The 16358-nt window shown below is 37.8% G+C and overlaps 1 protein-coding gene across 1 annotated transcript in view; it reads right to left on the bottom strand.

The window, feature by feature from the left end:
* ATP10D (ATPase phospholipid transporting 10D (putative)) overlaps positions 1 to 11874 on the bottom strand; it is a 44868-nt gene extending 32994 nt beyond the window's left edge. The window contains exons 1-4 of the mRNA XM_026081152.1: positions 11851 to 11874; positions 7905 to 8213; positions 6930 to 7124; positions 1193 to 1397 (exon numbers count right to left, since the gene is read on the bottom strand). Coding sequence (XP_025936937.1) covers positions 1193 to 1397; positions 6930 to 7124; positions 7905 to 8173 — 669 coding nt within the window. The 5' untranslated portion in view covers positions 8174 to 8213; positions 11851 to 11874. The remainder of the gene's footprint in view (positions 1 to 1192; positions 1398 to 6929; positions 7125 to 7904; positions 8214 to 11850) is intronic.
* Between the last annotated feature and the right edge of the window lie 4484 nt (positions 11875 to 16358).

Genomic DNA, 16358 nt, shown 5'->3' on the forward strand with positions numbered 1-16358 from the left:
TGGAAGCAGGAATTGGTATGAGATCACAGCCATCTCAGTATGATGGCCTACAGAGTCGTTTGAATTTTGGCTTGTCTAATGATACATATCTACACAGAGATCAAACAGGCCTTTCAATCACAAAACAATAAGACAGAAAGGAGGAAAAAAAAAAGAACGTATGCCTCTGTAAGGGGATTAGAAACATCATTCTTCATAGACATCACACCATGGCTTTGGTTTTACACACTCATAAGCATCAGAGGAGTCTTCACAGGAAGGTACTCCTCCTCACCTCCTCATCACTGCTGACAATGCAGAGTTCTTGTGATTTTATCTCCAGAGGACTAAACAGTCTGTCCTTACAGAGTCCTCTCTGCTGTTGCGCTCAGTGTGGTCTGTTTCAGCATCAGAACACAGTACCAGATGCACTGAAGACTGAAGAAATGTCAGGGTTTTTTTCTTTTGATACCATCTTCTTTGTGCCTGTCTCCAATATTTTGTCTACTAGACTAAATACTAAATAAGGTTGGTTTGTCTGGTATTAAAACAATGGCAGTCATGTCTTCAGGACCCAAAATGGCTTTTATGAATTGCTTATAAAGCTCTAACCGTGTGACTTCCATGTTGGAAAAGCAAAGATCCACTGAGTTTCCACCACCACTTGGTGTGCGGAAAACTGCTAAGACCCAGTGATGGTCAGTCTTCAAAGGGAAGATGACCCCGTTAACACTGTTCACTGTAGGCTTGCTGCAGAAAATCAGAAAGGTTCCAAAGGTTTTAGAAATCCTTAAAGGAATAGAATTAGTAACTAGTACTAAATCTATTCTAAAAGTACACTTGCAATAAGAAAAAGCAATGAAAGAGGGAATATCAGGGGCAGATAAGGAACACAGCTCTATTCTAAAAAATTCCAATTTCACTCCATGAAATGATAAGTACCATAAGTGACTTCCTGATATATAACTGAGTATTTTTACTGGCTTGTGTCACTTGAAATAGGGCTCTCTTCTTCCAGGATAAGTAAGCTCACAGAGATTTGCTCCAAAATAACTCCAGACACAAACTATAACTATGTTATCCAGTCAGTTTACTTTCAGCTGGGGATTGCTGAGCTACCAAGAACTAGGTAATCTAGAAAGCCAGGGGTTTTTTTTAGTTGACCATCTGGCATGCTGACTTTCTTAACCCAATAGAAATGCACAATTATCACCTGCTCTGAATATCCTCTCACCACCTGCCTCTGCTTTAGGTTGGTTTCTCCATCAAGGCCTGCTGTTTCAATATAACAGATTCCATCCAGGTCAGTAGAATATAACAGCACCATGTCAGCAGGAATGATTTCATCACGTGAAAGCCGGATGAAGTCCCCAACGTTGACATTTTTCCAGCGCTCATCTATGTATTTCTGCTCTTTTCTAAAATACATATAAAATAGTAATTTTAAAAAAACAAACTGGAAGCTCAGAGAAACAGCTGTACTAGATGATGACTATAATAGTTAATCCGTGCTTTCAACTCATAAAAAAAACTCAGGGCGAGTATAATTACAAATATTCAACTCCTAGATCCCAGGCCTGTCTTCTTGGGAATTGCATTCCAGTCACCCTCACAGAATTACTTTAGCTCCATTTAAAATTCAGGCCACTTGCTTCCTGTATTTTTATTACTCCCAGAAAGAAAGCAGTGTTTTAAAAATTTCTCTTTGGGTGACGTTTTCTTGCAACTATGCAAACAAAAACATCAAATCTTTTTCCCTTCTGATAAGGCCTTTAAAAGCCAAACATCTGGTCTCCCAATATGATGAACACCTACCAGGAAGCAAAGAATATTCAACCACTTCACCAATACTCTCAACAAACACTTGTATTTACAGGCTTTTAAAATATCCCTTCCATTATTTTTTGAACATAAGGTAACAAGACCCTATAACATGCAGAGAAGTCATTAAGAACTTAGGCTCTTAAGCATTCAGAGTTGAAATTAGTTATTATTGTTATGAAATATCCAGATGTGACATGTAAGTTTGAGCTTTCTTCAACTTTCCATTTATATCTGCTGTCCTGTCCCCAGCTGTCACAAAAAAATCCTCCTTTTATGTAATCACAGCAGTTTATTGCAAACACAATTAGATTTAGAGTGGTAAATAGGATGCAAGGTAACAAGCAACAAGGAGCGCTTCATGAGCTTGCTAGAGGCACACAGCAGTAGGTACTGCAATATGGGTGTTAGGACACACACAGTTGCTGTTGCAAACACTGTATGTGTCTGGCTGCAGTACATTTTTGGTACCAACTACAGACTAACCCTAGAGCTATGTTTAAAAACAGGAGCATGTATTTTCCACAGTCCTGGTTCTCAGTCATCCAGACTGGGGTGTAGTCTGGGCTGTGCTAGGGGCTGTCTTCCACCTCGTGCTTCCTGTCCAGGGTCTCATCTTGGCATGGCTCAGAAGCACACTCGCACCGGGGAGCTCGCACGCACCTGCGTTCCACAGTACAGACACAGGCTAACAAACTTAGCAATATGGTAGTTTTATGTAGACTGGCACTGGCACACCGGCTTTAATCAAAGTGCTAGCTATGTAAAATGCTCCTGATAAACACTTAAATAGAAACAGATACTTCCAATAACAAAGAAAACAACAGAAAAATATTTCCTATGCTATGCCTTGCACCCGTACCTTTCAGACCTGCATTATCTGACAGTACCCTCTTAGAAAACACTTCTCTACAAAAAGAAGGCACAAAGACCACACAATTAACAAGTGTTTTGATGCCAACTTCTCTAGTGAAGATAAAGTGAAGGTGGTTAAACTGCTTTCAACGTGCAAGCAAAGCAGAACCAAGAAGCAATAAAAGCTAATACAAAATTAAGCCAACATAAACCACTTACCTGCTTTCTCCTCGGGATGCTCATCACTGGTTTTCTAAGCAGACAGAAAATTGGCACAGTGGAAAGCATGTAAAATTTAATTAAGGCAACAGTCACATCTATCAGAAGACAGATGTATTCAAAAACATTCCAAGAATTTACATTTAATACCAATACATTTCCCTAAAATAAGGGAAAATAAGAGCTGAAAGATTTTTACAACAAATTAACCCCCCAAAAGCCTTAAAAGACCTAAAAATGGAGATAAAGAGGAAAAAGGAAGGAAGATTTCTAGAAGCAGGATGCGATTCACCAGCCATTCACCAGCCAGAGGTATGGCTTAAGCTTTGACCAAACTGAGCTCAGTCTTACTTTCCCTCTGCTATTGCTTCTATCTACCTACAAAGGTGCTCACACAGTAAAGCAATTCAGGGAACTGAGACAGCTGAAAATTAATAATCTGTTTTGTTTAGAAWTACCCTTCAGGTATTGGAAGCTACATCAGCATGAAGTTATGTGCAGTTCAGTTTACCCCACTAAGAAGGAAAGCGAGTCCAAAGAGAGCGTAACCCCCACGGGAACAGAATGCTCTGCTCACTCCCTAACAGCCCCCTTCACCTCGCTCTCCCCGTGCGATGGAAAGGATTTCAGAGTCAGGCCCAGCTGGGAACTGGGACAGATCTACTTTCATGTCCACCTTGTATCTAGAACAGTTAGGGAAGGAATGGAAATGGAAAGGTAAGCAAGACAAAATAAGCTCCTAAAAAGAAAGGAGCAACACTAGAGATGTAGTAATACAGATCTGGACCTAACAAGATGAAGGAAAGAGGGGAAAAAAAAAAAAAAGAGAGAAAAGAGAAGACACATCACTATATTAAATTATATCCGCCTTTCAAACATATACAATGATTTGCATACAAATGCATTTGTAAAGGATGGTAATTGTAACACATCTACATGCAATGCCTTGAAGGAAACAGAAATATATTTGAGAGGACAGTGCAAGAGGGAAGAAGGGGAGAAGGTGGTACTGGCCAGAAAGTCATCCTCCTCCCTGCTGCTGCAGCCGCAGCCGGGTCCCACACACATTCCTCATCCAGTTCGGTGCCAAGTTTAACAGTCTTTAGTAATAGCACGATAGGAGAACAAATGGACGTTTTCTGTCATAATCACCCCATCACAGCTTTAATGAAATGAGACAAACGACTTGATTTTAAGAGATGCTTAAACAAACAGAAGTGTGTCATACTTCGTGATTCAGGGCTATTTAAATAAACTCCTACTGCTTTAAATGATAACTTCTTAAAAAGACAGGAGGATTTGCATAACTAAGAATTCAAAGTCATAGCAACAATTGCATACTTAAGTACACATTAACACATTTTTACTGTTTTTTGATATGTTTTCTTATCCCACAAGGGAAAGATGAGACAGAAAAAAAATATACTTAAGCAACTCTAACTTATTTTCTCACATTTTCTAGACAGAAATAAGCTTGTCTGGAAAGAGCAGCCTCAGCCTCTGTGTATTTAAGGCCAAGATCAATAATTCYGATATCAGAAGGATAAATTCCAGTCTTGGATATAAAGCCCCCAGAAGTAGCAGGTTGAAAACTCTGAAATATGGAAGTCAAAGATATTTGTTATAAAGAAAAAGAAATGAGGAAAAAAAACAGATTTGGTAAAAAGCACAGAAAATTAGCATGTAGTCGCTTGGATAGATTTGTCAAGGCACTGAAACTAGTATGTTTTGTCATGGACAACAGAGCACAGGGAAACTGGTATTTATTACGAACATTAACTTTTTATAACAGCAAGGCTCACAAGAGTTCAAGAAGTGAGGACCACCAGTCTGCCTCAAAATGTTGAATGCAAACCATCTCCAGCTATCAATGGGTGGCCCACCAATTTTTGAGCATGACAACTACTGCTTAGTTATGCTGAGATAACAAGAAGATCCAGTATAATGGGCACTTGTCTCAGTAGTAATGTAGATACCAGTATCTAATGTGTAAGTAAAATTATGCAAAGACAACATGCACAAGCTATTTAACATGTCAAGATGAAAAAATACAGTAAGAAAATAACTAGAAATTGTATTCAACAATACCCAGTTCTTCAGCAGGTTTAGAATTGATATGAATATGTTTGATTAAACACATGCACTGGAAGAGTCATTCAAATTTCTAAGGGATTCTCATTAAACCAATTAAGAAATTCTGAATCCTAATGTGGGATTAACTACATTTAAGATAAATCAGCTCATACACAATGAATAATCATTTCTCTACCAGTAAGCTTTAATTCTCCTAAACCATGCCTCCAAATTTATTTTTAAATCCAAATTATACAATATAAAATAATTCATAATGAAGAACTTAAGAAGAAAAACAAGTTATAAAAACTACATTTTTATAGGCACAAGAAGACATTTTTACAGATGACTGATAGGGGCACTGTTTATTTCACAACATTATTGGGGAAGGAACCAAGACAGAAAAGAAAATCAGAAACCATTTCTGTTTCATTGACATTAATATAAGATTACACAAACAGTCACTAACACAAAGAGTAATCAGGAATACAGATACTGTATACTCTAGCTTTCTGGCACCAAATTTTTTCAGGGTACATGACACAATTCATAGCAGAAATAATCCAGTTTCTCTCTTAAGCCCTCTTTGCAGATATGAAAAAGAAACCACTTCTCTTTCCTAATAGCTCAATTATTTTCTTGTTTCAAGCTTAAATTTTTATAGGTTGAATAAAACATTTCTGGGAAAGCTGCTGTAAATATTAGGCATTTGTGTTTGCAAAAAAAAAAGCTATTTGTTTTCTCTTTGATTATATAAAACGATAGTCCAGATTATTTCTACAGTTATGAACTAGCTCTTAAAATACCAACAGAACATGACAAAGGCCAGAAACTGGAGATTACATCTTCCAAGTAACATCACAATATACTTAATAGTTATGCAGTACTAGATTGTAATCTTGCTGCCTGTGCTGATTATGGTCAGTGTGTTGCCCTCACTAGGAAAGGCACGTCTTTAACAAATTCGGCAAGGTCTGAGCAGTAACATACAGTATGCATGAAGTCCTAGACTACATTTCAAGCTCCTCTCTTTTCATTAAAGTGCCTAGCTGCCAATCTGTTCTCTCCTACAGGTGCTATTATCTGTAGTGGCTATTACAGTAAATGATAAGGGTTTTTTTTCAAATACACTTGTTTCCCTGCACGACCACAAAGCATGCAAGACACGAAAAGGCTTCACTATAGAGTGACTTCCATTTATCCTTTATAGCTGCGTTTTACAGACTTTGAGCGAGTCTCACAACACCTTTTTAGACAGGCATAGAAGAAAAAAAGGGATGTGGGCAGTGCCAATACACACAAAAAGCAATTTTTTGCCAGTTAATTTAGAATATGATCAGTTTGCTTTCCTGCTTTTTTATTCTTCATGCATAATAACTGCCTTATCCACAAACCTGCAGTCCAGTACTGTGAAACAGACACTAACATCTGTACCAAACTAGGTGATGCATGCAAATGAAAATAACCTTACTCTGTTTGGTGAATTTTTATTTCATGATGAGTACATCCCGATAGCATTAATGAACTTCACTAATATAAAATGATAAATTAGTAACCTTTAGATTTCTGCAACACCTACAGTGATTTTTAACTAAAAACATGCCTCTCAAAACAAATAATCTGTCTGAACGAAAAACTGAACTAGTCAAACTATCCTGGTTAATACAGTACAAACTCATGCATCAACACTCTTGCTTCAACTAAAGAATAAATTATTTCTGTGAAGTTTACACTAATGCGATATCCATTTAGCTAAACCGGTGATCAAGACTCAACTAGGCAAGTCCCTGAGCAACCTGATCTAATTAGACCTACTTTGAGCAGGGTTGGACTAGATGACCTCCAGAGGCTCCTTCCAACCAAAATTATTCTGTGATTCAACGACTATTCAGAAAGTAAACCAGAAGATTTTCCAACAGCTTTTCCATGTATGCTCATAATCACTTTAATAACAGTAAGTGAAAAAGATTGTTGTCCCTTACCTGCTATACACTTTGGTTAGTAAGTTGTTTATCTGTTTATCCATTTTGTATTTTGAGTAATCCTCCAGACCATCCTTCACAGCAATAATTGTGAGAACCACTACTAGAGGTAGCATTGTAATTTCTTTCTGGAAGGCTTCCACCATAGGAACCCAGTTTAGAACAACTAAAAATAGGAAATATAAATTGGCAACTCTGAAACAAAGAACAAACATAGGAGTTAGCTGTGCTAGCAGAGAATCACCCTCACTCCCCCACTCAATGCTATATAGAGACTTAAGTTGGCAGTAATTCATCTCTTCCCCACCCCCTTTACAATTTAAGAACAAAGTATCTAAAGTTTTGATTTCAGTCTCTAGTCAAAATATATTTGGCTGGATGGTTGCTGAATATGCATGATCAGAAGATGCAGAAACAGATTTTCCTCTGTTTCTAGCCCTCCCATCAGGTCTACATATGTCTCCCAGTGAGGCTTTGGTGAACTTGAACTCTCTCGAATTTCCAGGACTTTTAACCTGAATTTTATTATCTCCTGGGGGAGATAACTTATTTTCAAGAGGGAGCCATCCTGCTACCTTCCCGTATAACTTTTCAAATCAGCAGTCCTCCAAGCAGAAGGAGGATAAAAAAATTGGCCACAGAGTAAGAAGTGACAGACAGGGAGGAATACATTCGGAGGAAAGGAGCTGAAAATCCTACTGCAGATTGCTCTGTGGCAGTCCTTTAAGAAGAAGGAATTCTTCAATAGCCCAGAGAGTTGAATGGAGGGCAACGACACAAGCTATGAAGAAAAGAATTAGCCCAAGACTGATACTCAAAAGACTGGCCAAATCACGAATCTTTTCAGAAGTGATAGGCAGGTCAGGAAAGAAGAATAATTAAAAAAAAAACACCTCATCTATATATTAACACACATTTAAATAAAAGGATTCCAATTCAGAAGAATTCCACATTCAAAATACAACAGCTCATTACCTGTGAAATTGTTCAAATAAATTCCGTGGTATAAAATTCAATACAGTATACTTAGTAGTCCGTATTCTGTTGTTCATGTACAGCTTTGATACCTTTTCATACTCTTCCTTAAAATGTCCCAAACAAGGTATCACTATCCTATGTTTGCCAATGGTTTTTGATGATTGATAGCACTTGTTACTTGAATTGCTGCTGTTGCTACCTTCTCTGCCTTCTGCAGATATCAGTCGCTGCCAACGGTATCGGGCCCAGCGGATAGGATCTGCCATTGTGCCTGAAAGGTTTTGTAACTCAAGGAGTGTCCTCTATCTAGAAACATGTTAAAATAAGGCAAGTTATGCAATATTCTGTAAAAGCTTTTTAACTAAAAAGTCAAAGTTACAGTTTTGAAGAAGCCTAGGAAAAAAGTCATTTATGTATTTTGATTTAAAAAAGGACAGTTAATAGCTTATGTGACATTAGGCACTTCTGCTTCAGTGGTCTAGTGGTCTTTACATAAGTTGAATTTATCTGAATTGATTACTATGTTTAAAATGCACAGTATTTTTGTCAGTGTTTTATAAAAGAAAACAAATCTGACTCCAATATTCTCTGCTATTGATTACAGACTTGGGTTAATTTTTTCCAATAGAGAGCTTTCATTTTGCTATTTTACAATACCAGAGGCACATAACAATATAGTTTAAATTTGTACTGATTTCTGAAGTTGTATGTACTAAAGCATGCATTGTAGCAGCACTTGAAGGTTGAGAAATCCAAATAAAAATGTTATGCAGGGTTATATAATGACTGCTAAAGTAAATGATACTGGGCAATCTTACTTAGAAAATTAGGTCTGGATAAAGATGTCTTATCTACTGCAAGAGAATACACTTTTATACACACTTTTGTACTAACCATGAGGTGAGGCATTCTTCAATCTTTTTAAAATACCTATTTAGGCAATAAACTACTCAATTCTTTTTACAGTTCTCAACAGTCAGTATGCTATATCACAGTAATGCCTTACACAGATTTAAGACTCTTGTAGGTTCTCTAAAATCTACAGCAAAACTGCCAATCCAATCCAACAGTTAAGAATTGCTCTGGGACTGCAGTATTGCTTCTTGTACCTGTCATAAGATTTGTTCATACAAATGAATTTTGAAAAAACCCTATACTAAAAGAATACCTGCCACAATTAGTCTCTCTAGTTTTATGTTTCTATTAAGCTCTCAATTCTGGCAGATGTTTCTGTGTGTATGGGCGTGCAGCGAATTTCCATCTATCCTTAGGTGTCTCAGAGACACGACCCTTGTATCTTAAGAATGATACATTACAGACAATGACAGTTTTGTACTTTATTTGTATTATTTCTCTTCTGCTAAAGCCTGAACTGTCTTACAGCAATCTAACTTTCCCAAAGCAACAATAAAGACAAGTTGCATTCCCCAAAACACTGAAACATCACACAAGATTCAGACACCATCTATCCTAACTCACCTGAGTTTTGGTTTCTTTCCGACCACATTAGCTCTATTTCTACATCAACCATACAATAACACCTCACGAAAACAGCCTGCCCTCCGTTTTCTTGTGCTGTAGTATGGTGAAACAAGCTTCTAACTCTGCAGAGAGCATCATTCTGCAAGGAGTCCTTATCTCAGTCCTTGCTGATGATGGATGGCCTTTACTAAACCTGTGAGTCAGCAGCACAGCAAGAGGCATCTGAGTACAGCATCACGATGAAGGCAAGGCATTGCTGGGGAACAGCACTAAGTAGCTATCATGGTCAAAAAAACCTCTTCCTACTGAATCAGAAAAGTCATGAGAATTCTTGTCAGCTGAGGGAGGAGAGAGAAATTCCACAGCAATGTTTCTCCTCTATTCACCTTAGATAAGTTCTAGGAATCTATCCAGGAATTTTCATTTTCCTAAAGGAAGTTAAAGTTCATAGGTACAGGCGATACTCAATTTATCAGAACGCTCACTATAGTCAAGAAAGTACTTTTAGGCACATGAGCCATTCTTTAATAGAAGCTCAAAACTATATGAAAATTTTTATAATTAATAGTTGATACACTTTTTGCAAGTACTTCTTCCAAGGAGAGCTCATCTTATATTTATTTAAAACCATAGGTTGTCTGAGCTCAAAATCATTTCATCAGTGCAGCTGCTTCTGGCTAGGAATTACTTTCCTTCCATCTGGTATCTTACTAACTGCATATACTATAGCAAAAGATCAGCACAGTAAAATTTGCACATTTGGTAGACTCTATATATAGTAAGCAAGCTCAATGCCAAGTTACACTACTATTCTATGTCCCATTTTCAGATTTGCATATTCTGCCAAATATTTGGTCTTACACTCCCCTCTCTCCATTCTAACAAAGTCAACCTAAAGTTATGAGACAGTCTTTTAATAGCCTTTGAATATAGCAGATTTACAAGAATTCATTCAGGAGTATTCATTCAATCACTCTTCCAACATCTCCTTAATTCGCAAACAGCTAATGAGAGATCTGAATGGACAATTAATACTAAGATGCTTGATAGTTATGAAAATGTTTTGCAAATATGATTTTTAAAGTACCTTTTTCTTAACTGACTTGCTTCATGATCAATTGTTTTTCAAAATGTTTTATTTTTAATACAAGGGGAAAAAAAGCCATTTGCTTTCCCATTCATAATCTTTTCATTCACTTCATTCTCTTTTCTAGTTAAATCTTTCAGATGTAGAAGGAAGGGAAAATTTGGAGAGGTTAGTAACACAACAAACATTTAAGAAATCAAATGACTTTACAACAAATACTGAGAAAAAAAATAGTCCTATTCCCTTCCTGTGAAAGGGACAAAATTCTCCCAAATCTGTAATTACTCCTAGGTTAAAATGTAAAGAGAATATCTGTATGTAAAGTCTTTGATTATAATAAATCATTATGTGTAACCAATAATTATTTCAAGTCCAGTAATAACTTCCAAGTTATATACTTCCAAGATTAGATTTGGAGCTGTGGTTTTGTTAGAGACAATTGTGTTTGCTTTCATAAGCCCATCAAACATAAGCATCTGATACAGGTGATTTATGAGACCAGAGAAAGGAGCAAAAGTAAAGAAATTCACTCTCAAAGTAAACTGCCAGGGCTAATGAGAATTCAAAGGGTTTATATGGCAGATCCTATTTACTCAATGAAAAATATACAGGCAAAATGCTCTATGCAACTAAAGCACCTTTAAAAGTTTAAGAATAATGCTACCAGTAACATGGAAATAAAGATGGGAAGAGAGTTGAGAATGGAGAAAAATGAAAGAGAGGACCTGACAAATTTCAAAACCTCATAAACTCAGGTAGTCAACTCTTTCTGGCTTTCATAATTTACTAGCTTTTGTAGCATGTCATACTTACACACATACATGGTGATCTTTGTTTAAGAGAAAAAAAAAAAAGGATATTTTAAAGTGATAGCATGTTAAGACAGAATTTCTTACCACTGGATCAGGAGCCAAAGGTTTAAGCCGCACATGCAATGTTGCTGAAGAGCAGACACCCCTCACTACACACGCATCCTGACTCCTGACACAGCTCCAAAACTGCTGCCCCACCCTTCCTCATCCTCCTTCGGAGAGGCAGAGCTTAAAGAGGATTCCTTCTGAACAAGGAACCTCAGACTCAGTGGCACGCAGTACATATTTTGGCCAATATCTCCAGCATTTTATTGTAACAACTTTTAAGGAAACTCCTACGGTGATTATTACCAGGCCCCACTGGAAACACTATGAGAGGAAATAAGTAACCCTCTATGGTCAAAAAGGAGAACAGGATAATAAATCTAGCGGAAAAAAAAAAAGAATCTGGATCTGGTACTCTTTCACAATACACTCTGACTCACCCGGGATTTGACCGAACTGCTTCTACAAAATGATTTTTTTTAAATTATTTGCATCTCCATTTTAAAGTACGACTTACAAGGTTTCAAACTTCAGAAATCTCTTTTGCATTTCTTCCCTCTTTTGATTGTTTTTCTTCTTCTTCTTCCTCATTGAAGTGGGAACACAAAGTAAAGAGTGCCTTCTCCTTGGTTAGTTAGAAGGAGGTGAAAAGGAGATTCCTCAACTTCATGTTAGATATTAAGAAGGATGAAGTTGCTGAAGATCAAACAAAAGCAAAGTTTTAAACAGTTTTTCTAAGAAATCCCTTCTCTTAAAACATTATTTGTACCTCTTAACTTGTGATGTCATTTTTCATTGTACATTGTTGAGCTCTCCAGCCTAACTGGAATTCGAAGCAGTAATGTAAAAAGGCAGATGTTTCTTTAAGCACTGGCAAAACATCCACAAAAAGACAGTGAATTACTTTTAAAGATATGTGAGAGAGAGAGCTTAACTCTGAAGCAGTATTAAAAAAATGGAGTAAGTGTAGGTTTAAAAAAAATCCATAGAAAAATTTTCATGTTCTTGAAAACAAGAAGCCTAAATGATCAGATTCTAAGTTGGAGGAAATGCCACAGAAGCTAGGTTCTGCTCTCATTTTCACACTCTGTAGTCAGAGAGCACTACCCAACATTGCTAAATAACTATACTTATTTAGAATTATTCCTTGTATGTCTTACATGCCAAAAAGGCAAGCTTTGTAGCAAGTGCACTAATGTCACATGATTGTGATGAAATATGGAAGGGAACTGTTTGACATTGGACATATTTGCTTTCTCTCTACCTCAGTTCCCTCATGTACTTATTACTTCTTCATATAAAGCACTCTGAGATATCCTAATGGAAAACTGGAAAGACTAGATATGGTTAGCATGCAATAGCTGTTTGTAAAATCCTTGTAAAAGCAAGGCACATCAGTGTCATTTTTACCACTGAACAGATCAACACTATACAGTATCCATGTCTGACCATCCTATATCACTATAAAAAGAATTCTTTAACAGCTCTCCCCTGGTGGGACCGCTGTGAAATCCTGTTTTTTTTTTTGTTTTTTTTTTTAAATGTTGCATATCCTGAAAGCGGCTCACTAAAAACACTCTCTTGTATGTACATCTCATGGCAAAAATTTGCTTCTCTTTTCCCACCAGTTGCCTTCCTCTGCCTCATGTAAACTTTTTCAACTTCCAGTTCTGTGAAGTTTCAGCTTCACATCTGCTTGCAGGCCATCGCTCCCAGCTTTCCTGCAGGGAGACTGAGCTGAGACCAAGAATTCCCGAGTTCCAATTATATTATTGCGCAGCCTCTGGCAAATCACTGACCTCACCTGTACCAGATTCTTTCCTAGAGACTGCCTAGATAATTTAGTCAATATCTGTAGTGCTTTGGAACTGTACCTTACTATTACGTTGCTGTTGTTTGCTTGCATGTCATATGAAGTGCCCTACCATTTACCTTGGCTTCTCTTGACCACTTCCTCCCTTCTCCTGACAACATCATTCTTCTGCTGTGATCTCCAAAAAATTAGCCCTCATTCTTCTTTCAGAAAATTCTTTGGTATACACACTCAGTAAATGACATTCCAACAAGAATGTTCCCCAGACCTTTTGCCCATGCATGTATATGGTGCTTGTTTCTATCCTGTGCCTACTCAGGCACAGGCTTTGGGCATCATGTACAGGATGACATTTGTGTCCTCTGGGTCTGTTTCCAGTTATCAATTCTTGGCAAACAGAAATGCAATCAATAAAATTGCATTATCTTACCTGAAAAATGTCTACAGAACCTTAAAGAGAAGAGACTCAGACAATGTACCTCCCCAGCAGCACTTTTCTTAACTCTCTACCTGGGAATACTTCAGGATGTTCTGTCGGTCTGAGGTTCTGGGGTGACCAAAGAGGACAAAAAATGCTAACCCAGAAGGAGCTGACACACCACAGAAAGCTACGGACAAGTGGATCAGCATTTATTCACACRAAGTCCCACTTAAACCTCTTATTTAGCCAGTGTTACCACACAGGCTCACTAGCACTTGTGTCACTACCTTACAACTTCAGTATACTGTCAAAACTATACAGGCTAAATGTTAAAAATGCCTTCTAATCAACTTTGAAAATTCAGAAGCTGTTAGATAAGTTTAAAGGACCCATGGCCTAAAGATTAATTTACACTCTGAAAAGCAAACAGTTCTCTTCTCCTAAGGTTTGCTACTTTATCTGTAGCACACAATTTCACAGGGTTGTAACAAGTCTTTGCAGGCTAACCTGAAATCTGCACAGAGCCACCTTAACATGCCAAACAGATCTGGGTAAGAGGCTTGTGCTGCCAATTTATGGGGCAAACAGCCAACAACCTGCAGGGATCAAAATTTCAGTTCTAAGAGGAATATGTGGTTGCTTCCAAGTCAGACATTTACATGTCCATAGAGGGGATGCTAAGTACTCTTAGCAGATGTGAGCATGAAAAGTGCAAGGCTATGGCTATGGCAATATCTTGCCACACAATCCTACCTACAAAGTCAGATTTAGCATGGGGGACACTGAAAGCCTGCAAGCCTTGAAATGTCTTACCTTGGCAAGTGACTTTTCTTGGTTGTGAGGAAGTTAACTAGTCATCAGAAGCTCCTCACAACCAAAAAACAATCAGCAGGGAAAAAACCCAGGAAGTGCCAGGGCCCTGACACAAGGTCAGTGATAAGGTAATTTAATGGTAAACAGTACATGCAGTAGCGCCAGCTAGTGTGCTGCAGTGTGGGAGCAGCACATAAAAGTATAAACAATCCCCTCCATATGGGTGAAGCTATTTAGAATGCTAATCATATTCAGTACCTACAGAAACAGCTGAATCATATACTACCCAATTTTAGGTTTAAAAGTCAGAGCTGAATCATGTATTTCAGTTACAGGCAAACAGTTTCAAAATAAAATTGAATGACTACTGGAAAGCTACGGTTTGTGTGAAAACCTTTTTTACCCTCTTGTCCATCCTGCTTCATCAGAAGTTCTCTCCTATAAACCCCGTTCTCATCACATGTGCCAGGTCAGCCTCTCAAAAATGGAAAACAAAATCTTTCAGAAAAAGGTTTTGGAAAGAAAATTACACTCTTTTACAACTGCCTTTTCTCACAAACGTATCTTAAGCTGATTGTCATGAAGCATTTAATCACTGCAGATATTTCCATACATGTAAAAAACGCACTGTTCATTTCATAGTAAGACTAAGGTGCGGGCTATGTTAGAAAAGTTATGCTGGTGTTCATATGACACAAAGGGATGTGACTTTTGCATTCCGTGTAGGCACTGTGCAGTGAATACAATTATACCAGTTGCTTACTTTGCTTCCCATGCTACACTAAGCAATTTTGGAGGAAATGGATCCATATTGGCAGTACTGCTGTTTTGTAAGTATGCTGATTTCTTTAAGAGGCCAAAACTCTGTCGTGCAGACAAGACCAAAGTTACTCATCCAAATATATGCAGGAATGTCTGTTATAGCAAGAAACTGTACCTGAGTTCACAAAATCCTAAATTAGGTCTCTGACCAGTAACTTGCCCTATTCTTCTCATTTTCTAAGACACCTACATTAACCGCTCTTCAGGAGCTCTAATCATTTCTCAAGGCATCCAGGGAGGCTTTCAGCTCCAAAACTTGAGGGGTTTTAAAAGAGTTTGGGGAAGAGGGCTCATACATATGGTTACAAAGAGCGCAACTCCAAATCTGAAAAATCCTCTGCAGCTCACTTTCAATGAATACTAGATTTGACAGTATTTATTAAGACCTTCTCATTTTAAATAGATTTTTCAGTCAACAGTGGAAGTCAGAGATGTCAATGATACAGTTGTGGGCTTAATGTGAGCTAGTTAAATCTAGATATTAACAGTAGTGAAGACACAAGAGTACAGATTTCCATGAAGGACTCCAAGCACTTAAGCAGATTTACTGGCTCATATCAGGGCCTGTAGCAGTGCAGCTTCCCTGCTTTCTGGCCAACCACATTAAACCTACCTCAAGCATACTGCAATCACACGTAGCAAAAGCATATCTTAAACATGAGTGGCTTACATACAGCCTTCCTATTTTTAAAAAGCTGAAATAACATCTCCAAGAGCTGTGATGTGCCCACGTATTTCAAAGGAATGGTAATGCTACAGCTGACAGAACCTAAACTGTCAGTGCTAACTATTTCACTGCTCTTCAGTTTCAGGGCATGTCTGCTGTGCTGATTTAGTGTATTTGTGTTATACGTTCAGCAACAACTGCTGTGCATAAGGGCAGTTCCTACTTTCTACCAGTAAAGCATCTTCATTGTATACTGTCCAGCTGCAAATGACAGTGCTGTTCAAAAAAAAACTTGCTGTGCATCAGGTTTGGCTATTTGCAGTTTGCTGCTTCCTTAGCATTTTAAGATTGAGGTTTGCAATGGTAAGACCCTTCAGAAAGGCAGTTCTGAGGGTCCGAATCAAACTAAGGAGCTCTCTGGTTCTTCAGTTTGTCTCATGAAACCCTTTGTGTTAGTTCCATTTATTTTGATATCACTGCTTCCATACT

Source organism: Apteryx rowi, unplaced genomic scaffold (genome assembly GCF_003343035.1).
Source record: "Apteryx rowi isolate R43461 unplaced genomic scaffold, aptRow1 scaffold_538, whole genome shotgun sequence".
Lineage (NCBI taxonomy): Eukaryota > Metazoa > Chordata > Aves > Apterygiformes > Apterygidae > Apteryx > Apteryx rowi.